The sequence below is a fragment of the Wyeomyia smithii genome, chromosome 3, assembly GCF_029784165.1.
Source record: "Wyeomyia smithii strain HCP4-BCI-WySm-NY-G18 chromosome 3, ASM2978416v1, whole genome shotgun sequence".
Lineage (NCBI taxonomy): Eukaryota > Metazoa > Arthropoda > Insecta > Diptera > Culicidae > Wyeomyia > Wyeomyia smithii.
In genome coordinates, this window is record NC_073696.1 from 40,485,284 (window position 1) to 40,507,443 (window position 22,160).

A 22,160-nucleotide genomic window follows, 5' to 3' on the forward strand; every position below is an offset into this window, starting at 1 on the left:
GTGCAAAGTTTCAGCGAAATCGGAAACGGTCGATCAGAATCGATTTGCGAAGTATCGTGGACTTGCTCTCTTCATATGGAATTAGTGCTTCGGATGGGCATGCTAATATTCGTATTGAAAACTATGTGATTTAGGACTCCTTTAACACGCGCTGTGCGAAAATTCTGAATAACTACAGTCAGGTTTCTTTTACGTGGTTTTTTTATGCGCGGTTTTTTTTACGAGGTTTCTTTTACGCGGCTTTTTGAATTAACACGGTTTTTTACGCGGATTTTTGAATTAACGCGGCTTCTTTACGCGGATTTTTGAATTAACGCGGTTTTTTTTCACGCGATACCGCGCTAATTCAAAAAAAATTTCACGAATTTCCGGATTAACGTGGGTTTGGAACCAGAAACGTTTTAGTGTTTATCTAGTAAAAGACATAGTCCAAAAAATACTCTCCGCCCACCGAAAAATCCGGAATGACCGTCAAAGAGGACAATTAAATACTGTATTAAATACTGGTTCTAGAGTGTCTCGGGTTTTTTCTAAAGCCTTTCTTGCTGGACTACTTTACGCGGATTTTTTAAAAAACGTGTTTTTTTTACGCGGATTTTTGAATTAACGCAATTTTTTTTACGCGGATTTTTGAATTAGCGCGGTTTTTTTTACGCGGATATCCGAATTTACGCGGTTTTTTTTACAAGGTACGTATCCCCCGCGTAAAAAAAACCTGACTGTATTTTTGGATTCCAGTAGAGCCACAAAGAGATGTCATTTTTCATTTGAGGTTCTTTCAGTCAACAACCTAGACGATCATATTGAAATGAGAGTATTTATAAGTAAACTCTATCTCTCCCTTCTCTTCATGCCAATATTGTTTATTATTATTATTTATATAATTACAATGATTCAACCACTAGGTCATTTGTCATTCGGCAGTATTTTTTGTTTTGTTTTGGTATGCTCAGTTTTGTTCCAAATGGCGTCGAAACAAGAAGCATTGCACGAGCTTATACAGTATACAGTGCTGCAGTTCTCTGAACTGTTGCAGATATCCTTACAGAAAGTTCACGGTAAACAACATTTTGAAAGCGAAAATCCTACGCTTCAACATCCTACAAACCTCAACAGTAATTCACAAGAAGGGTGTTGGGAAACCAGCCAGAGTAATGGGCAAAAAAACTCGTTTATCTTGTGTATATCATAGTTTCGAGCACAGTGATTTGACTATCAATCAAGACTTCACACCGTTAGAAACGTAAACACTACGATCACTTCCTAGCGAAGGCAAAGAATTGCTTCATTAAGCACGATACGAGGAGCTTCTATCGAGCAATATCATTTGTAATAACAAGGAGAATAACCTCCCTACCGACAAGTTGCCAGGTGTTGGTAATAATTTTCTGCAGACAAACACCTGAGAAGAGAACTCAGGGTGTTACTAAGAGAGTGATGCTGGGGTAGGTACATTTCCCCAGACACCTACATGGCCTGTTCCGGACCCACTTAAACACTCTTATAATCTCCTACCAAACTACCTGGAGACTAAAAATTAGCTACCACTGGCGCGTTGGTGGTTGACCCGCCACACACGTTGCAGCTCCACGACATTCGAGAAGCGGCTGCACCAACCGCGGTCCAGATGGCTGTGATCCAGAAATGGAATAAGCTGGTCATAAGACATTTTCTCGCGAACGTTACATTTTAAAAAAATTGCTGTCCTTGAATGTGGCATGGATGAAACCACGCTGGCAAGAAGTTTTCGCTTGCTGCCATACGTCGCTGAGCTATTGGACATCATACGAGATGAAGTTCTCCTGTAGACATAGTCGACGTGGCTCCCAAAAGTGAGCTTGTCGTCGACAACAACCCCACAGAGCTTCATAGATCGCTTTAATGTGATTTGGACCGCCGCCTGTCGCTTCGAATTACGGTTGTTCACAACCGTGACCTCCGTTTTATGATGAGCTAACTCCAGTTACTTGGAGAGTACTCAGTCTTCGATCTTGCGTATACAGTGCGCGGCCGTCAAATCGATCTCCTCAATTGACTTGCCGTAGACCTTCAGCGTTATGTCGTCTGCAAAGCCGACGATCACAACATTTACAGAGAACTTGAGTTTTAACACACAGTCATACAAGACATTCAACAACACCGGACCCGTGATAGAACCCAGCGGAACTCCTGCGGTGAATGGGACGCACCTCTGACCCCCCTCCGTGTGATAAGCAAGTTCTCGATTGTGGAAGTAATATACCATAATCTTATACGGCGACACCGGTAAATGGAGACGTAGCGTGTGCCCCTTCTCTTGCGCTGAAGTGTTACCTCCGCCGTCTTGATGGCAGAGAGGACAGCATCCAGCGTAGGCCTGCCCTGCCGAAGTAGTGTTGAACGGTGAAGAATGTGAGAGAGTCCTCGAGGGGCAGGGTTGGCGTCACAACATTTTCCCGAGTGGGTAATGAGGAATAGGGAAAGTTCATGGGTGACAAAGGTGTAGCCAGGAGGAAGAGCGACCTACTGATACCTGAACAAAATTTTTCGAAAAATCAACAGTGCATTAAAGTTAGGATGCCATTTTCGAATTAAGGTCAGTAGTGCATTAAAAAATGACTATTTTTGAGCTGGGGAACGTTGGGCGAGCTCACCGACTTGGGTACCACATCAGCCACAGCAGCATTTTCTCAGCGAGCTTGATGTGTGAAATGAACTTCACCTCGGAGCTCACTTCCTTCGTGGGGGAAGTAAAATACTGAGTGCCCTGCCAGTCGTTACCATCCAGGATGAGATAGGTCTCGACGTCCATCACCACCACTTCGTTGCGATTCGCCGGGGAAATCTAGTCGATCATCTTATTCAACCGCTGCCGCTGCCTCTACCATCCGAAGTCCGATTGAGCTCAAACTTTGCATCGGAAATTTTTTAGAGGGGACAAACCTTTAGAAAGCTATCGTAAATGAAATCCGGAAAGTAAATTTTTATTGGAACCCTAACCAACAATCAAAAAATGTTGAAAATAAAACTTGTTCTGGTTAGTACAAAATACAAAATGTATGTAACCTAAGATTGAAAAATGATAACGAGCCGTAACTAGATTTATTTTATCTAGAAGCCAACATTCAAAATTATTTGAACATTTGAACATGGAAATAAAGAAGAATAATTTGAGATTAAGATGGAGGTATTTTTTTAAAGTATTTAGCAAGTATGAATAAACTTGTCTCCAACAAATATGTTCACGTGGATTTGAGAATAGACGCGTTAAAGCAGTTAAGAATAGCAACTGTGTATTGTTATTTTATTTATTTTTTCTAATATTAATTTCTGTTTTGCGTCTACAGCTTCGAAAAGCTGGTTAAAAATATAGAATCGCTACGTATCGGCCTGATTCTAAATAATTGTAGGTTTTAAATAGTTTTTGACTCGGTACAAATCAGAAAAACACTTCTTTCGTTACGACAAGCCTGGTATTGTCATGACTAATCAAAGAAAACAAACAAATTTGGGAACGATTTGAAAATAACCCCCTGGAAAACTCTACAACTGTACATAAAACTGTAGCTTCATACCCTCTGGCCCAACGATATCTATTAACCAATTTGTCACTCGCACATGTGCGTGGCAAATTTAAGTTTCGAACGTAGAAAATAATATTTTTTTTATGGTAAATCCGTTTGGGTAAGTACTCACAGGGATATTTTCCAAATGGGTTCTACTACCCATACTACCCACATCGACCGCCGGCCTTGTCGAGAAGAACAGGACATATTGTGAAGGATGGGCAAACTGTGCATCTACCAGAGTTGGACGAAGTGGAAAAAGCCTACAGACAGCTGAAGAACTTCAATGCACCTGGGAAGGCCGAATATTTCGAAGTCAGATGCGAGTGCCTGTATAGAGCAAATCATCAGATTATTCTGAGGAGAAATTACCTACGAACTGATTGGGAAGACTCATATGACTTATATATGAGAAGAGACATAGACTCAACGATAGCAACTACCGAGGCATACCTCTCCAGAATTCTCTCCTATATCCTGTTTCATAGACTGAAGCCATTGCAGGTAGCCTCTGTTAGTGAATATCAGTGCGGTTTTCGAGAGGGCGATTTACAACAAAGTAGATGATCATCTTGAGAATGTTCTTCAACCAGTTAAGAGAACGCAACTTACAGACACATCATTTGTTTATAGACTTCAAGGCAGTGTACGATACAGTGAAACGCAACGAGCTGTGATAGATCAGGCTTGAACATGATTCCCGAACAAAACTGATTGAACTGAAAAGTGCGACTCTTAGCGTCAGGACAGTGAGCGAATATTCGGAAGCGTTTGTGATGTTAGAAAGTCTGAAGCAAGAAACCGGTATTTCGAAGGAGGAATACGAAGACCAGGTGGGCAAGTGGCACCATTATCACGATGGCTCACATGTTTCTAGGCTTTACGGACGACTTCAACATCGTAGAGCTGGCCTTTACAAGAATTAACTCACCATAAACACTGCCAAAACGAATATATCTTCACTGGAAGAGTGCGTAGTAGTTTCACGGTTGTAGGTGCTGCGGTGATGATGGATGGGAATACTTTCGAAGTGGTTGATGAATTAGTGGGGCTTGGTACACGTGTAATAACGAAGTGAGGATGAAAAGATTGCGGCAGTGAATAGGGCTTATTGCGGATTGCGTAGCCAGCTCAGATACCGCAGCCTCCAGATCCGCACGAAATTTGCGCTCTAGAGAACGCTGATCCTCCCGCAGGCGGATGTGGATCGTGGACGAGGAAAGAAACCAGTCGGCAATCGCTCTGGATCTTCTAGCGTTTAATCCTATGATCAACACTCGGTGGCAAACTAGAAAATGGAATGTGGGGCAGGCGCATGAATCACAAGCTGTACGTAGTATACGAACACTCTGATACTGTTAAGCTGATGAAACACGGCTGGTTACAGTGGGCTGGCCGCATAGCACGAATAACCCATGAGTAAACGACAAAGGCAAACAGCTTCGAGGTATACCCTATACGCGTTGGATGTGTGCTAATTTTGGAGGCGTAATCTGGATTCGGTATAGGATATCTACAATCTTTTGCCATGAAATAAAGTAAAGAAAAGTAAGTGAGAACATGTCTGCAGGCCAGAAGTTGATGACCAGGCAGGAATCAGGAACATGATGTTTGACGATATTTTTAAATCTAAGATGGCGGCTTTTGGTGTCTGGTAAATGAGTAGGTGTAAAACTGTGGGAAATTTGAAAAGTCCCATAATAATGGTATTTAGGGAACCAAAAAGACGTATAAAAATCAGAAATCAATATTGGAAAAAGGCGACTTCGGTTGCTGAAAATTCGAAAAATGTTTTTTATTGGAAATCAAAATGACGTCCAGAGATCAAACATCGATTTTCGATGCCATTTCTAAATCCACGTAGGTAATATTCGGGGGGTAAATTTAAAGTCAATGCTTAAACCCCCAAATATTGCCATTTACAGTGTCCAATGTAATTTATAAAGATGGTATTTTCCAGTTGAGGAGCTTTGTAGCCTCAGAAGTGCGCTTTGACAATCGGCTGTTCGTGGGGTCGAATCTCACTAGAATTCAGGCTATTGGACGTGGCAACGGACCTAGACCTGGATTTATTCTCAGGTTTCGCACTCCTAACTTGACGTTGAATTCTACAAAACCTCGACGAATACCTTTTGACAAAAATAAGTTCTTAAAATTAAACTGATCAGAGGGCTATTTAGTTGCAGCTTCTCTAGGAAATTGTAATTGGTGATTATACCGTAAAAAGAATTGGTGAAAAAGCAAAACGCACAAGCACGGATAAATATTTGTGGGGTTATATACCTTACTAGCTGACCCGGAAAACTTCGTCCCGCCTATTTTTGTGTTTAATTTAATAATTTTAAACATTGCAAATTCATTGATTCCTTGCGATTTGTTTATATCGTTTGAAATGATTGGTTTATTGGAATAACAACATCCTCGACTTTTGGCTTTTGCACATCACCTTTATTCCGGAAATACCCATTTTGGGTGCTATTCAGTTATTTTCGTTGTTTTCCAGAAATTGAAAGTGGTCATCTTTGAATCAAAATAGGGTGTCCAGGGTCAATGCTTGGCTTCTAAACATCATTCCGATTACGGATATACAGTCATGAAGAAATAAATAAATACACTTGCAGTGTTGGATGATTTTTCGTATTTGCGCACTGATTTTAATTTTTGTATGATGTTATGTTACGTCATAATGATACGCAGACACTCTTTTTAAAGAGTTTCTTTGTCGAAGATTCCGAAAATTTTTTGCGTGAGTTAGTGGTTTTAAAGTGGCGACAAAAATAAATACACTATTGATATATATACAAAACAATCCAAATTAGCTTTAATTCTCTACATATTGTTCGCAAAGTGATTTTTACGTTACAAAACTAACTTTCAAAATTTTGTGGCCTGTTTTTTGTTTTGTAAAGCCATATTCAATCTACGTGGAATGTTTACCCCCAGGTTTTCACGAGTAGAAGCTGAACTAGCATTTCACGCTGCCTGTTCGACGTTCCATAAGTCTGTTTTATTCTTTGGATGATGCTTTGCAACCTAGACTTTCCCAATCTTTCATAGAATTTCTGGAGGGTTTAAATTAGGAATCTGCGCTGGTCAAACTAATAATTTTGTATTTTCGTTTAAAAATCATCTTCGTGTTTTCAATGCTGTATGTTTAGGATCGTTACTCTCTAACGAAGAAGCATGTTTTCTTTGGCATACGGAAGCATTGCGCTAAGTAAAATAATGGATAATTTTTCGTATTTGCGCACTGATTCTAATTGCTGTATGATGTTATGTTACGTCATTATGATCCGCAGACACTCTTTTTAAAAGAGGCACGGGGAAATGACTGGAGAAATTTCTTTGTCGGTGATTCCGAAATTTTTTTGCGTGAGTTAGTGTTTTTAAAGTGACGACAAAAATAAATACACTATTGATATGTATACAAAACAATCCAAATTAGCTTTATTTCTCTACATATTGTCAGCAAAGTGACCTGGTTCTGGTTTAAGAAACACCCATGTTGGGAGTTATTTGGTCATTTTCGGCTGTTGCCATCTTGGATTTCAAAATGGCATTTGGAGACGACTTCTGGCCTCTGAGCGTTAGTCTGGTTGAAGATACACCCGTATTCGGTGGTGTTTGGTCATTTTCGGCTGTGTTCCAGACACAGCCAGAAATGTTGTCTGAGGTCGATTTGTGGCTTCAGTGCATCATCACGATTTCGGAAATAACCATATTGGGTGATATTTGGTCATTTTCCGCTGTTTTCCAATAATTGGAAGTCGCCATCTTGGATTTCAAAATGGTATTTGGAGTCATTTTTCGGATAGAAACCGGAAGCTTCCATCTTAAATTAAACAATGGCGTCTGAATCGAAAATTTTTCTTGCTCACGAACACCTCAACATATAAAATTTGGTTCCATTTGCTTGATTATTTCTCGAGATGTGCAAAAATTTATGTGTAACCCCTCGTCTCCAGAAGAAGGAGGGGTGTCGAAACATTATGGTCATGTTTGTTATCCCTAAAATATTCACCTGCCGAATTTGGTTCCATTTACTTGGTTAGTTCTTAAGATGTGCAGAAATTTGTGTTTCATTTGTTTGGAACCCCTCCCTCACATAAGAGGGAGGGGTGTCGAACCAATATGGACATATTTGTCACTTCTGAAAACATCCACCTGCCAAATTTGGTTTCATTTGCTTGGTTAGTTTTCGAGATGTGCATGACTTTGTGTTTCATTTGTATGAGACCCCTCCCTTCCAAAAGAGGGAAGGGTCTCGAACTATCTTAGTCACCTTTCTCGCCCCTAAAACCCCTATATACAAAATTTCACGTCAATCGGTTCAGTAGTTTCTAAGCCTATATGAATCAGACAGACAGACAGACAGAGCTGCGTTTTTATATGTTTAGATTGCTCGCAAATAATTAATTATTCGGTAAAGTGTGACTTTCTTTTTCAACGACCGACAATGTTGATAACAAACATTTGAAAAATAAAAGATATTCGGTTGAGTAGTTTTCGGCAATCGTGAACACGAAAAAGTAATTTTTCAACTGGTCTTGAGGTACGACGTTGGCCTAACAAGCCAGTTGTCGTAGGTTTGAAGCTCGGTTTGGTAATGACAAATTTTCGAAACGTTTAGAATGTCGGTGTGTTTATGAATATGGCAAACGAAAGGCAGACTTATTGATCTGCAAAGGATGTAGGGTAGGGAACATATTCTAAGCAGCTATAGGAACCGCCTGTGTATTCAGACGAAATACTCGAAATGTTTTGGGTGAAATTCAAACAGTAGTATGTATATCAATATGTTCTCTATCGTTTTGTCTGTCAAAATTTGTTTTCAGATTGTAAAACTAAGTTAGCAAACTTTAACAATAATCAATTGAAGTTACCAATCGAGGGACACTATTCCAATCACCCCGGACCTATTTTAAGCATTTTTATCTGTTATGTAGGCGTTTTTTTGCACCCGAAGTGGCTCCTGAATGGCTGCAATATAGGTCGATTTGTTTCAAATTGTGATTGTTCACAGATTTCTTTGTGATTATCGGTATTTCTTACATTCATAAGACAGCTAGACAATCAAAGTTTTCGTTTCCATCATTGAAATTGTCGATATTGATCAAAATGCAGGAGTTTTTGGCCTGTTTTCTTCGACTGATTAAAATAGGCGCTACTGCTTAAGCCGTTCCTTACCCTCTATCAGAAATTGTTTTTAGACAGAGTTAACGCGTTTTCCATCTCACATTTACTCACTAAAGAGCTTGAAAGTTATGTAAAAAGAACTTGTTTTCTTCGTTTCAAGGTATGCTGCTTTAGTCAAATAATTTGCTGAAATATTTTTACTCTCAAGATGTGACAGTGTTTTACCCGTGGTTACTGATCGATAATTCTATTTAATGTTACCAGTGCGTGAAAAGATTTATCAAGCTACAGTGTCAACCACGTGTGAATAATGACCGTGTAGTAGTAATGGAGGTTAGAATTTTTCTAAAGTTTTACTAGTAACCACTGTTTCCTTTCCTTTACATATTGAGTTTCTCAGTTAAATTCCATGCTCTCCTATCTGTGGCGAAACATATTATAAACGTGAATGTGCAGCATATGTGCGTTAAACCACAGGGAGCAGTCCTTCGCTTCAAAACCACACCAGCGTTTGTAATCGCCTTAAGGAAATGAGTCTGTTCGATTGTGAACAGAATATCGACTATTTCAGAAGCCAAGCCTTACATATTATTACATTGTGACTCATCAATCACGCTTGAAATACGATACGGAGCCGTTCGAGCAGAAAAGGGAATTGGGAAAAGGCGTCTATCATACGTCGGCTGCCAGTTCAAATTTTTCGGTCATCATTCAACTAACAAAGCAGTGTTTGAGCTTATCAAAGCATGCATTATGCTAATCAAATAACGTAGAAATCTCTAGTTCTACAAAATAGTTTCTTCGTACTGAAGGTTACAATCGGAGGATGTTCTGTTAATATTTGATGCTTCTACCCAATTTTGCTTCTTACCCTCGGTACGCCAATAGTCGCCATTTTTATACTATGTAGAGAGGCAATCGTTTTCGCATCGTCCTTCCGGGTAACAGCCGATGTGGTAGCATCGATTTCCGACCCGGCAGCCCACTTCACGGCATCACCTTTTTACGACATCAATGGGAATCACGGGTGCTGTGTTGGCTTGGGCAACCTTTTTCACATCCACATGGTACATCATATGTCCTGATTTGGGGAGCCAGAAAATTGCCTGTAAGCTGTAAAATGCTACCAGAATCGACGTATTCAACATTCAACGCGTCGTAAAAACTCGCACATCGTAAGCCGGCCTGATAACGGTTTTAAATATTCATGCATGTGCTTGTTTTGCGCTGTAAAGCAAACTGTCGCTCGCTGGTCCGTCGGACAGGATTCGGAAATCTGTCACCTATCCGAAAATTCCAAGCTGAATTCTTGCTCGAAGAGATAACCCTCAACAAAAGAAATGGACACTATAGAAAACAAGTCAAGGATACAGCTGATCTCTATGTGATATTATTGGAAATGTTTCTTCCCTTATGTTTAAAAAATCAAAATACGAGCTCAGAATTTTTTCGCGTCCATATGAATCCATTAAAGTTACCCTCAAAGTACGACGCAACGCAACGCTGTATGATTGTGCCATTGTTTGTTGATGAGATTGTAGGTCTTCAATGCACAATCAGCATCAAACGTGAACCTACGGCATTGGGTCCCTTCGTTAAGCCTCCGACGGTAAAATCCCCGGAATGTTACCTTTCGCACAGCCCTGAAAGCACAAAAGCCAAAACACAATGAAGGGTGATTTCATTTTTCACAGGCTACGGACAGGTTTCCCACGTTCTCGGAAAAGTTCCAAAATGAGCGAACCAAGCGAGTGGCGGGGTTTCAACGTGTTACTTACTGTTGCTACTAATGCCCCTGCCTATTTCACATTTATGATTACGACTTATTCACCTGCAATCAAGCGAGCAAAATCCCCCGTACCTAAATCTTTGCCGTTTCCGGCTCAGTCACTTTCGGTTTCCGGCTCCCGACTGACACGCATGGGGGAAACTACCGTCGGAGTTTACCAGATACAGGGTAGGGTGGTGGCGAACGACTGTGACGATCGGGTGTAAAAAAAAACATTTCCTGCTTCTTGAATGATTTATGGGACCAGAAATTCGACGTAGAAGCGACGCTCGTAAACAAGCACAACAAAGACTTATAAATGAATATATTAGATTAAAAATTATGAAGCGTTATTCAAAGTGGGAGGAGAACCCTTTTGTACGGAACCTCGCTACTTCGTTTGGTAAAGGATAATCTAAAACTAATGCTCACCTCGACTTGTTGCGCTGCTGGTGGCTCATTGCTAGAAACTGTGTGCTGCTCGTTGCTGCTGTTGCTGATTAGTAGTGCACAAATAGAACAAGCAATTCATAGCACGTCGTTGGACACCAAATGGGAAACTTTTTTTTCTCGATGCCGTGACTTTCACTCTATTATAGCGGTACTGAAACGGTCGAAAGCTCACACGCTGACCCACACTCGCACAAAAAAAAACGATATTTACATGTGCCACACACAATTAACTTTAAATTCCGACCAAATTCAATTTAACTTTTCCTCTCGCTCTGTTAACAAAGCACTCGCGATTCTGCTACACTTCCTCAATTTATCCCCATACTACCGTTTAGCAACCGCGCGCCAATGAAACCATTTATATCGTTGAGCAAGCTCTGGGAATCGTAAACTATTTATACGGATTGTTTTCCTCCTTCTACGCTAAACGGAAGGACGAACCACTCTGCTACAGTACCGATACACCACCGAGCCTCTTCTGGGGTGGTTGTGAGTGAATTTGCTTGCGAATGACAGAAACTGTGCTCAGTGTCTCAGTCCGATATTTCCTAGGAAAAAAGTAATCTTAAGCGTTCCAACTTTCTTTCCGGCGCACAGTTTCCAATTTCGATCAAAATCACAAATTCCGTCTCACAGTCCATGTTCATTTTCTTCCATCAAACGACGCTCAGTGAATTGTCAACTTGTGAATAGTTATTTCCGGGGCGAGTCGGAAAATCACATTCTTTTCCGCCAGAGAATAGTCTTCGTAGTCGGAGGGCACGCGATCTTCTCTATCCTTTCATTGTCTTTCTAGTGCATGACTCGATTCGGTTTTGCTTTGGCCGGCGGACTCTGCATGACTTTCGACAGTTTTTTTCCCGCCGCAAATCAGTACGGTTTATACGGTATCTGAAATTGGAAAGGAAAGGATACGATTAGTTAGAATGTTTAACCGGTGACTCTGATAGCCTCTTAGCAACCGGTAATAAACCTGTGAGAGATATTGTTGCTAGAATTTGAGTTGGCAGTTAGTGCAAGTCAACAGTTGTGGCAGGATTGGGGATTTATGTTTGTAACCTCGAATGTCGGCATGTACATTGGTTGTTTCGTAAGGTTATTTTTTATTGTACATTATCTATTTCTTCCTAACTTCAGGTCATTGGAAGCTCTACTGAACACTCACGTTTGAAAATAATAGAATGGTTCTGAGGTGGTACATATGTCGATATTTTCATTGTTATTTATACCGTATAAATAAAATTATAGAAAAAATTCAATTACTTTTTAGTATTCAAATAATCTGTTTTGGAGAAAAATAAATCTTTTTCAATAAAAATGTCTTAAATTGTAGCTATATTGAGATCCATAAATAATGTCTCATTTCTAATATTTACTTCTTTTTAGGGCCTCCACATTATCCACATCCACGACAGTGTTGGATAAAAGTTTTTAACATTGAGAAGACAGTAGCGTATATCTTTCCGGAATGCATTATCGCAAGTGTTGCAACGAACAACTCTATGTAGTTCTATGTCAGCCTTGCGGTTGTGGCTTTGTATATGCTGGCAGAGTTTCACCGGAGAACCGTCCATTCCATCATTCTTTGGTATAATGATTTGAGACGAAAGCCGATACAAAAAGTCTGCCGCTTCCGATGCCACAACCGCTACCCGCTGCTGTCAAGTTATGAAAGAAGTGTAAATAATGGATAAGAAAATGTTAACTCTTCGAATTAAGTATTTAATTCGTCCTAAAAAGCACAATTTATTGTTTAATTTAATAGCGGACATGATGTTTGTACCTACTGTTATCTACTGCCACTACTGCTGCTACCCGCTGCTGCCTTAGATAAGACCGTCATAGTGGCTATCCACTAGCAAAATGATTGATTTGAGCAGAAGCAGGTTCTTATATAGCGTAAAAAAGTGCATTTCTGGTTCACTTGGTATATAATTCTGTCGACTTCACTACGACTGCGTCGGAGTCGTTTGAAAAATCGATATGGAAAATCGTTATGGTCTCGAGTCATGCAAAATGATCATCGCACCAATGCCGAATCAGGAGATTTTGGGGCACCGTTAGAACTACGCATCATGAGCGCGCACTCATGAAAAATGTCTGCAAATCAAGAAAATTACCTCTAGCCCGCATCACCCACAGACTAACCTGGTAGAGAGATCTGACCGCGAGTTAGAAACTTACTTTAGACAATTTATTGGTGATAAACCACACTCGTTTTACGTTTGAGTATAATACTTCAGTGAACTCATCCACGGGGTACACCACTTTTGGAATGTTGTACGGACGTACAGCACGCATTTCCACCTCTATTTACACGCGGAATGGAGTAGGCGATTTGACATAAGAGACATACGCAGGAAATGGAAAAAGTGAATGACTGGCAACCCATGTGGGGTGATTTAGTTAGTCTCGAAGGGACCAGGTCAAAAGATCCAGAACATGTGAGGGGGACCTTATAAAGTGGTGGAATTTTCAAGTGAAATGACCGCTGTAATCAAAAATGAGAATCGTTTAGAAAAACTTCATGATAACCGGCTTAAACGTTATTATGATCGATGATATGAATTTGAGCTATACTTTCAAGGTTGACACGGAATATATTTCATGATATATGATATTGAAAGGCATAAGTTATGATAGCGTAAGCACCTGAGAACAGGGACGTGATCCAGAACTGCAGGCAACGTGTTTCGAATCGACATCATGAGTGACCCAGATCGGCGAGACGAAGAGAATGAGACAACCAGAGACCAGCAGCAGAAAGCAAATGGTTGCAAGGGGATTTGAACGGTGGGTGTATATGATCAATGGGGTTTAGGAGAACGATACTACCGAGAAGAGACAACAGCATCCACTTGCCGGCTCTGGAGAGGCCAGAGGCGCAACAAGATTTAATCAATGTGGCTCACGGCCGAACCAAAAAGCGAAGACCAAGCGAAGGGTGAAATGATTTGCGCCAGATATATGTTACTCAATATGAATGAGCGACTCCTGCAAACAAGGATTCGTGGTCAAAATCAAACAAGCAAAATAGCACTCCTTAATTTTGCAAAGGGACACTTCTAACCCAACGCTGAAGTTCGTCGGCAAACACTGAACAATAGTAAACAATCAAGTGGAACGAAGTCTTAAGTTCGTGAGGATGATTCGTATATAACTAAAATACACATACCATGATAACTAATACCATGAAAATGCAAAAAAAATCATTATGAAGCGCATGAGACAAACCTAGCAGCCAGTAGAGCGAGCCATCTGACCGTCATCTCTTCTAAAAGACGATCAGCCATTCAAGGGGGGTAGTAGATGTAACGGCAACCCAAATCCTCCCATATTAATTTACAGGGTTCCGTTCTGAATCTTGCGATAAAACTATATTTTTGCTCTCAAAAAAGCACAGACTTCTACTTTGTCTTAGACTGATGAAATATTTGACTCCTTTGACAGAGAACCGCAAACGGATCCATCAAAATGCAACTCAAGATTATGTTCGACAAAGAACGACCCACAGTTTTATCAACAGATTATGCAATCGATGGCATAGCATGTGTTTTGATGCGCACGTGGTTTTAAAGTTAAGAATTCTAGCTAGATAACCGGTATCTAGAGTATAGAGGGGAGCCACTCACTCTGGGCTACCTGCAGGGTATATTTAAGCAGTGATGCGTAGAATGAAGTTCAAGCATTATCTTCACCTACTTAGTGGAAGGGTTCCGTGCACTAAGTATACGTACAGGGCTTTCTTTGTTTTATCACAAGTTCTGGTAGGGAAGGATCCTACACCTACACGCAGCGCCCATGCTGGACAAAATTATTCACTTTGCTTTTTCCATATATTGAAGAGAATAACAAACCAGCTTGAGGCTGCCTGCTCCCCTATTAACAAAAAAATTATTAGTTTTGGTGTAAGTAGTGAAAGTGTCAAATATTTGTTGTTGCAATTTTGATTGACCATTATCATATTCAAGCAATTTTCAAACATTCTGTGATATATTTCTTAGTTCTATTGTCAACTAGAAAACGTGTATTTCTATGCGGTCACGGTAAAAATTTTAAACGTATCCTCCGTGTAAAAAAGTCTTAGAGTGAAAGGGAAAAAAAGCGAATCAATACTAGTAGTGTCATTCTTATAAATGTTTTAGATGCGCTTTGTATGCACGTACCCACAATGGAGGGTTTGATACATGTTATCGTTAACTTTGTGAGAACAAAAAGGATTGAAATATTTCCGCATTGCGTATAAAGCTTTTTTATTTACCGCAGAATGTTTTTGAACTCTAAAGCTGTTCACTCTATCTATTCGATGTATAACGTGATCTCTTTGTGTAGAAATATTTTTTTTTTGCTATTCTATTGATCATCTAGAAATGAATAAAAGATGAGAAGATGCTTAATTTTCAATAAAATGTGTTGTTTATCTGAACCAAAATAGTCTTTGATAATATTTTAGATAAATCTTAAAAAAATATCAATTGAATATCTCAAAAAACTTTTTTTTAAGTTCTAATCAGAAATGCACAAAAACTACTATATTATTATCTGATGAACGTTAATGTTTAATTCAACTGAAAAGTTCAAACTATCAACGAAAAACATATTTTTTCAATAATTTTTCACTATAATTTTTTTTGGGAGGACAAAATTATTATCTACAACTTTGACTAATATACTCAACCGATTAAACAATCCTTTTAGGTGCTAATTTTTTTTTATCATTAATAGACTTTTCGAAAATTTGGCAGGGAAAAAATACGGTGTTCATATATAATTCTTCCAGGAATAAAATTCATAACCTACAGCTTTACTGAAGACACCATTCCAAAAAAAAAAACTGTTTTTCTGACAAAGCATATTTTATTCATCAGTCACATTTTTGGATAATTCTTTTTGAAACAGATGTCGTCCGTCGACACGAAAAGTCAATATCATGAAATGAGCTCTTCATCAAAGAGTAACACAACAATTGTACAAAGTTTCAGCGAAATCGGAAATGAGCGGCTAAAAAAATCATTTTCTATGAAATACCTCTCTAATATTGACGTAGGACTACGTCTTTGTTTTCTATACTAGATTACACTTTGTGAAATTGAAAATGAAACTGGCAAATGTTGCGTCAGATTTCAAACGATTCTATTATATTATATTATATTATAATATATTGTATTTATATGTCGGTGTATAGATAAAATGTGTAACAATTTTTGATATAATGTTCAACATTGTTGCTTTACTGCTTAATGGTGGAACAAGGTGAAAATTTACAAGATCAAGCTTTCCCATACATTTCCCTCGTTATTGGCTTGCTTCTCGAGCACAGATAACAATAACATGGACGACATAAATCCACTGCCTACATATTTTAACTCAACAAAGTGTTTTGGTTTGTTTGTCTTTCTCTAAGCTGCGTGGCCACGCCCTAATGGCAAAAATCTACTGTTAACTCGACACAAAAGATTGCGTGTAGAAAATTCAGCCTCAGTTTAGTTTGTGACACAATAGCGAATGCAGCTGTTAAAGGTACGCGACATTGAGAAACGAGAGCTGCATACGGGTCAACTTCCAGGCACTGCGGAACGTGTTACCTTTGTTTTGCATACGGCAGCAACAGTAACCATCGTACGCTGCAGAATATTTAGTTGGCGAAATATTCAATGCTACCGATATGGTGCGATTATCAGCGTTCTGTAGCACGAATTTCTAACTGAAGATTATGCACGCAAAAGTTGAAGTCTTGTACAATCATTGTGTCTTCCCGATTCGCACAAATGTTGCACAGAAATCGCACAATAAATGTGTGAAACGCATAACACAACAGTTGTACTGCGAATACATTGACATAGAATGAAATCAGAATATGTATCATATACCGACACTTTATTTCTCACGTCGAGTGTATTAGTGACTGCTACTCATGGAGCAGTGCAAGCAGCAAACATAAGCTATAATACTCGATCGATTTATCTCGATGGATTTGGTCATTAAAAAGTACCATTGAATGATTTGCAAAAAAAAAAAACGAAACAAAATTCTGTTCACAACATTTTGTAATCAACGCTAGCTTCACCGCAAAACTAGCAAAACCCTCCATTCCACAAAGCCACAAAAGCGTTCCTGATTTCTTATGGCAACACTTGTAAATTGTGAATAATTATTATTTGTCATTCTTTGCACGCGCTTTTTTCTCAAGCGACGAGAGAAATTTCTCTCTCGCTCGTAGAATTTCCATGTATGTGCGACAAGACCAGAAACGTCACATACAATTTGCAGGTTGCTCTTTCGCTTCTCTTTCGGTTCGGATTGCGACGCGCAAGGCGATATCTCGTTGCTTCACGAAATGAGCGAGACACCCGTGCTCAGGGATGCCACATGTACAGATTAATCTGTATTTTACATTTTTTTGGCCGAAGTAACGGTACAGAATCTGTATATACAGATATACAGATTTTCGTCGAAAAGTTCAGATATACAGATTATTCGAAATTGACATTAACTTTTAAAAACAATCCGAAATTTTATTTCATTAAATATTAAGCAAATTGAATATATTTTCAACTCCTCACACGTTTTAAGCTAAAAATTTTGTTTATGTACCATAAAAACTTAAAAAATACAAAGTTCTTTATGTTTAAACAATACAGATTTTTTTTACAGATATTTTTGTTCCAGATACAGATGCTAAGATTTTTCAAGGGAAAACACAGATTTAAATGTGGCAACCCTGCCCGTGCTGTACATACTTGATACCAGTGTTGTTAGTCTCACTCATACTGTCGGTGCGTGCTTGCTGCTTGCTGGAATGCATGAAGAAGAAAAAGTATCTCGAAAGCGTGTTTGCAAAAGACTTGAAAAGCGTAGCATATGTTTCGTTCTCAAGCAGAAAGGAGGAGAATGGTTTTGCTTCTCGCTCGCTTTGCAATGCTGCTTGATACCAGTTGAAACTGTTTAGGTGTAGTAGTTTGGAGCTGCCAAATACATTGGAGAAACGCTAGAGCATTAATTGCGTTATGCCCAACACGCAATCATTGTACTGGTTCCGAATTACATCAACAATTGCGTTAAAAACGCACAATTTTGTACTGGTTTCGCACCTTCCAACTTTTGCGTGTGCAATCGGTTCTTTTCAGAACTATAGATGCTTGAAGATAAGAGTTATGAAAATTTTCGCAACTACTACTAGTGTAAAATTTTCATGTATTCATGCATCGTTAGTTTTACAATAACGACCATCAAAAATAAACGGTAGTGTTGCCTATGAACAGTTTAGCTCATCACATAATACATACATTTAGTCCTACGTTACCATTTCATACAACACCTAGGGCTGTATACCTTGTAGTATTTTTATCAGAGATGGTCGGGTTTGATGCTTTTCAAACCCGTATTTGACCCGAACCCGATTTTTTTTGATTGAAACTCAAGACCGACCTGAACCCGATACTTTTTGCTCATTTAAACCCAAACCCAACTCGAAGAGGAAAATTTTATTTTTAAGAAACCCGAACCTGATCCGAACCCGAGATTTTTTTTTAAATTTTTCATATCAATTTGAGTTTGTCCTGGTGCTTTATACCCCGAATAGTATGGAAATGTTAGTGATTTTCACAGTTGCATGATATAAGACATCATTATCTTATAATTATGCCAATTTGGTATAGATTTCAACCCGAGCACGACGCGGATCCGAATATTTTTTTCCATCAAACCCGAACCCGACCGTCGTGCATCGAAGAAGCTCTTTTGCTCGTAAATGGCGAACGACCGTCGGCTTTCGCACACAGAACAAAAGGTAAAATGTCATTCGCGCATCAAGAGATGAACACTGTCTTTCGATAACCGATTTTATTTTGTTTCGGTCCACTAAATTTTATATCTGTTGAGAAACATTTTTACAAGAACAATGATATAAGTAATTTTCAAAATCTCTATACAAAACGTACGTAATTCTCATTTCTGGAAAAATGTTAAAATGCGTCAGAAGCCAACGTCAGAAGCAGAAAAAAAGATTATCGCAGTGAATAATTGTTCTAAAAAGTAAAGCAAAGCCTTGGTGCTACATTCCGATTCGGAACTCGACCTTCTGTTTATTTTTACACAGACTCGCAGCCAACTGTTAAGTGTACAGGACACAATTGCGGGGCTAGCGCTACGATCCTACTGACACAAACAGTCTCTCCCGAGCCGAGACTCGAACCTACGACGACTGGCTTGTAAGGCCAGCATCGTACCTCGAGACCAGCTGGGAGGGTTCTACTTTAAATATTAACTTATCATCTTTTAACTTATTAACTATTATTGTTCTTCTTGACTATTAACAAGGCTGAATGAGGTTATTTTAAAATTGAATGGTCGCCAAATATTTATTCACAAATTTAATGAATCCAAAAAGCAATCTTTATCAACCATCCTCGCACTGATAAAAAAGTCCGGACTCTTGCCCGATACGACAGAGCGGAAAGCCTTTATCACAGCCCAATCAAGGCTGGCCTCATAATCGATTAACTTGATAGCTCCCCGATTTACCATTACACGGACAAACAAATCACGTTAATTTCGCCGAAATCGAGGGCTTTTCTGGTGTTTTCACTTTTGATAGAAAACCGAAATTAAACAACCATGTCATCGATTTCTACGTATCAACGGCGAACCTTGACGGGAGATGTATCCCTCCGAAAGCCACTGCCAGCGCGCGGACACTCACATCACGCCTCGCCGATTTTCACACTCAATTACGCTTCCCAGCGTCCGAGGATCCGGGGTCCCGATGGCGGTTTCCGGGCGTTAATTGTTTGGCGGGTGATTTGCTTCTGCTGTTGATAGCGGCCCGAAACAAATTTGCTTCCAAAAAAATGGAGGTATATAAGAAAACCTACAATTCATCGGTCTGTTCATAATTTTCCAGAACAATGTGCCGAAGCCACCGGCAAAGGACGGTGTCTGTTCCGTCGAAGTTAATCGATAATCGACCGGAGATGCGATCCGTTTTCTTCCGTCGCAGTCTGATGGAGTGTATGACGTGGAAGGCACCGTCACGCGGGGTAACGTTGAACCGCACTTTGTTCGAGCTGCTCGATGGCGCGACCAATGGCAAGTGGTCCTTTTTCGACGGTAGCTTAATTTTGCCCCAGTTAAGCGGGCAGCGTGACACTGAAACGAAAGTTGACAGCCACCCCGACGCGGTGTGGCGCGGGTTGGGTGTTCTGTTTTCTTGTTTTAAGAAACTCTCGCACCACTCGTTCCTTCGCATTCGACGCTCCCGGCAGGGTTCGCGATACAAGCCCGGAACCTGAACTGCTCCTGGTGCGGCGCAGTGATGGCGGAAGAAAAATGATCTCGCTTGACGAAGCGTGACAGCTACGGGCTAAAGGGCGATGGTGCGGGACGAAACAATGGCGAAGGGGAAGAAACACGACGCGGAAGTGTACAGGAATGGGGGAAGAATAACGTTCGGAATTCGACCGACAGCCACTAAATGTGTTTGTTCTACAGTTGATTGCAAGCTACTTTTCGGGTGAGAATTTTCATGAAGAGGAATAGAAATTTTCAGTCAATATTTGCTGGATATCGTTTGCATGAGATTACAAATTGTAAATGATCTGTCCCATGAAGCATGAAGAAAATGGGAGATCATTTGAAATGCTATCAAAAAAGTTTGCTTACGCAATTTTCAATTACAACTAAACGACTCTTAATAAACACGAAGTAAATTGGAGATTGTCATCTTTTTGTGGTTTGGTAATATTTGTGAATGTATTGATACACGAATAAAGTAAAATTATAATATTGTATTATCGCATGGTAAACGTGATTGAGCGCAATCTCCAAGAATAAATTAATATGCCGTGAATATAGTGAAATTATCAATTTGACAGTTCCTGAGTTTGGAAACCTTTTCGGTGAAGTTACGAAAGAAATAAATATTTTTTGTGACCATTCAAAGACAGTTAACAATGGTCGATAGTTCATTTAGCTTTGAAAGGCTGTATTCAACTGGTAGAATACCTTAACGAGAAATTTGTCTCTGAATCTCCATTAAAGCCTACGTCTAAAACGCCTTGAAAACCGCGCATGTCGCATACAAGGGTCAGCTAGAAGTTTTTTCAATGGCGAACAGCAATGACACTGCAATAATCCCTGGTGCAAACTCTTCGAAGAGCGACTAAAACCCCCGAACGAATCCACCTAAATGGAAAATAGAACGTTCACCATATTACCAACTCTCACTCTGACGAACGTAACGCCATCAAGTATCTTTCATCACGAATTGATTGTTTCAACATTTTTCGACCGATATTTATATTCTCGTTATCTACTGTAACAAAGGTAAGAAGCAGCTCTCTCTCTCTCTTCAACAGAAGATGCTAGCTTTCGGATCGCATTTTTACGTTCCTCTTGTCGGTTTTAAGGGCTATTCCCACTGCTTCCGTTCCGGGACCGGGCCGGGACCGGGCCGTGGCTGATCCGTGTGTCGTCCGGGCTTGTTTGAGATTGATTGCATGCGTTCTTATGAACGCATTCACACCGACGCGCCGTGCCCAGACCGGGGCAGTGCTGAGTTGCCGCCGTGCTGCCGCCGTGCGAGAGAAAAACTATCGTTGCCGACGATACTTTGTGTTGGCCGGAGAGTGCACGGAAGGCACTCGGGTGGATGCGTGTATGTTGTAGTGACATATTTCGCGCGGAGTGAACTGCGGTATGAAAAAAAGAGAAAGACGTTCTTTCACATACACACATCAACATTTCTCAGCCAGAGCGCAGCGCAGGCACGGTTCAAGCACGGCGCAGTGTGAATGCATGAAAAGTCCCGGACGAGTCCGGTCCCGGCCCGGTCCCGGAACGGAAGCAGTGGGAATAGCCCTTTAAACACTCGTTGCCAGTCGAGACGACAGCGGGATTCCTTCGAAGTAACGAAATGGTATGAAGGAACGCTTATGCTGGAGGATACAAAAAAGTACCTCCAATCCTATTCGTCTTCGTAGGGATCAAATAGGAAAGAAGCGAAAAAATTGTCCCGTTCTTCCAATGGCAGAGAACTGCATACTGGAAACGTAAGCGTTGGGAAGTCACTCAAAGAAAATACCAACAAGGGAAGAGGTGAAAATGATTGTAAAGTTCCAAATGAAATTCTCGGCAGCCAAGGTTGCCAATGCGGTTGGAAAGCACAGCATTTTGTTTAATTTTTTTCCTTCCATTGTAAAATGTGAAACACTTCAGGATGATATTAGCCAATCAATGAAATTGGCAGCACTGGCGGATAT

General features: G+C 40.1%; 1 protein-coding gene across 3 annotated transcripts in view; it reads right to left on the bottom strand.

The window, feature by feature from the left end:
• The window catches only part of LOC129728117 (protein O-mannosyl-transferase TMTC2), a 463,464-nt gene that overhangs the window by 428,302 nt on the left and 13,002 nt on the right, over positions 1 to 22,160 (bottom strand). For all 3 annotated transcript variants that reach the window (XM_055686518.1, XM_055686517.1, XM_055686519.1), the window contains exon 2: positions 10,882 to 11,793. In XM_055686518.1, coding sequence (XP_055542493.1) covers positions 10,882 to 10,910 — 29 coding nt within the window. In that variant the 5' untranslated portion in view covers positions 10,911 to 11,793. The remainder of the gene's footprint in view (positions 1 to 10,881; positions 11,794 to 22,160) is intronic.